At 51.5% G+C, this 815-nt stretch overlaps 1 protein-coding gene across 1 annotated transcript in view; it reads left to right on the forward strand.

Moving 5' to 3' along the window:
* Positions 1 to 731, forward strand: part of TGIF2 (TGFB-induced factor homeobox 2) — a 5,410-nt gene extending 4,679 nt beyond the window's left edge. Inside the window, exon 3 of the mRNA XM_009329360.1 lies at positions 687 to 731. Within this exon, the coding sequence (XP_009327635.1) occupies positions 687 to 731 (45 nt within the window). The remainder of the gene's footprint in view (positions 1 to 686) is intronic.
* The last annotated feature ends 84 nt before the right edge of the window (positions 732 to 815 follow it).

Here is an 815-nt window from a genome sequence, read left to right on the forward strand (position 1 = left end):
AATAACCCCCTGGGCCAGGTCCCGCAGGGTGCCCTTCCTTGGGGGGTGCCTGACCCTCCCAGCCTCGAGCCACCCGTCTGCCTGCACCCCCCTGACCGGCTCATCTCAGAAGCGGACTCCTGCTTTCTGGGGGGCTCTGGTCTCCCTGTCAGCCAAGGGGGGAGAGGAAGGACTGTCCCATCCCGCCATCCTCTCGCTGGGGAGATGCCCCCTGCCTGCTGCCCTTGCCGCGGAGGATGGTGCCCCGGGTGCACGGGAGGATGTGGCCGCTGCAATCTGGCTGTTGTGAAAAGACCTTTGCAGCTTTACTGACCTCTCCCTGCCGTGACTGACGATTACTGTGGAGCTCCTCTTGGAAAACCTGCTGACTTCTTTTTCTCTCTCCTGTAAACAAGGGTCCAGCCAACACCGTTTCTTCAAGGAGAGAAAGAGAGAATTTATTTTTTTTAAAGTTGGTGTCTGTTTTAAGGACTATGGATGAAAAGCTTTTTCTCCCAAATCTCTGATCTCTTTCCAGCCCCCACCCCCCTTCTTTTCCTTTTGTTTGTGGAGGGCCTTTCTGGTACCTTGTGCTGGCTAGGAGCCCTGCCTTGCCCAGGGAAGGGCAAAGGACAGATGAACTGGAAACCTGAAGTCTGTGGCATTTTTTCGCATGGAAAATATGGGACCCTCCTCTTTTGCCTTAGGGTGTTATGGATGCTGCCAGTAGAATTCTCTATGGTGCTGTTTAGCAATTTTTTGTTGAAACATTTTTCCCTTTAGTTGTGATTTTATTATATGATTTTTTTTTTTTCCTTCTATAAGCATTTCCACAA

This window comes from Pygoscelis adeliae, unplaced genomic scaffold (assembly GCF_000699105.1).
Source record: "Pygoscelis adeliae isolate BGI_AS28 unplaced genomic scaffold, ASM69910v1 Scaffold407, whole genome shotgun sequence".
NCBI classification, from domain to species: Eukaryota; Metazoa; Chordata; class Aves; order Sphenisciformes; family Spheniscidae; genus Pygoscelis; species Pygoscelis adeliae.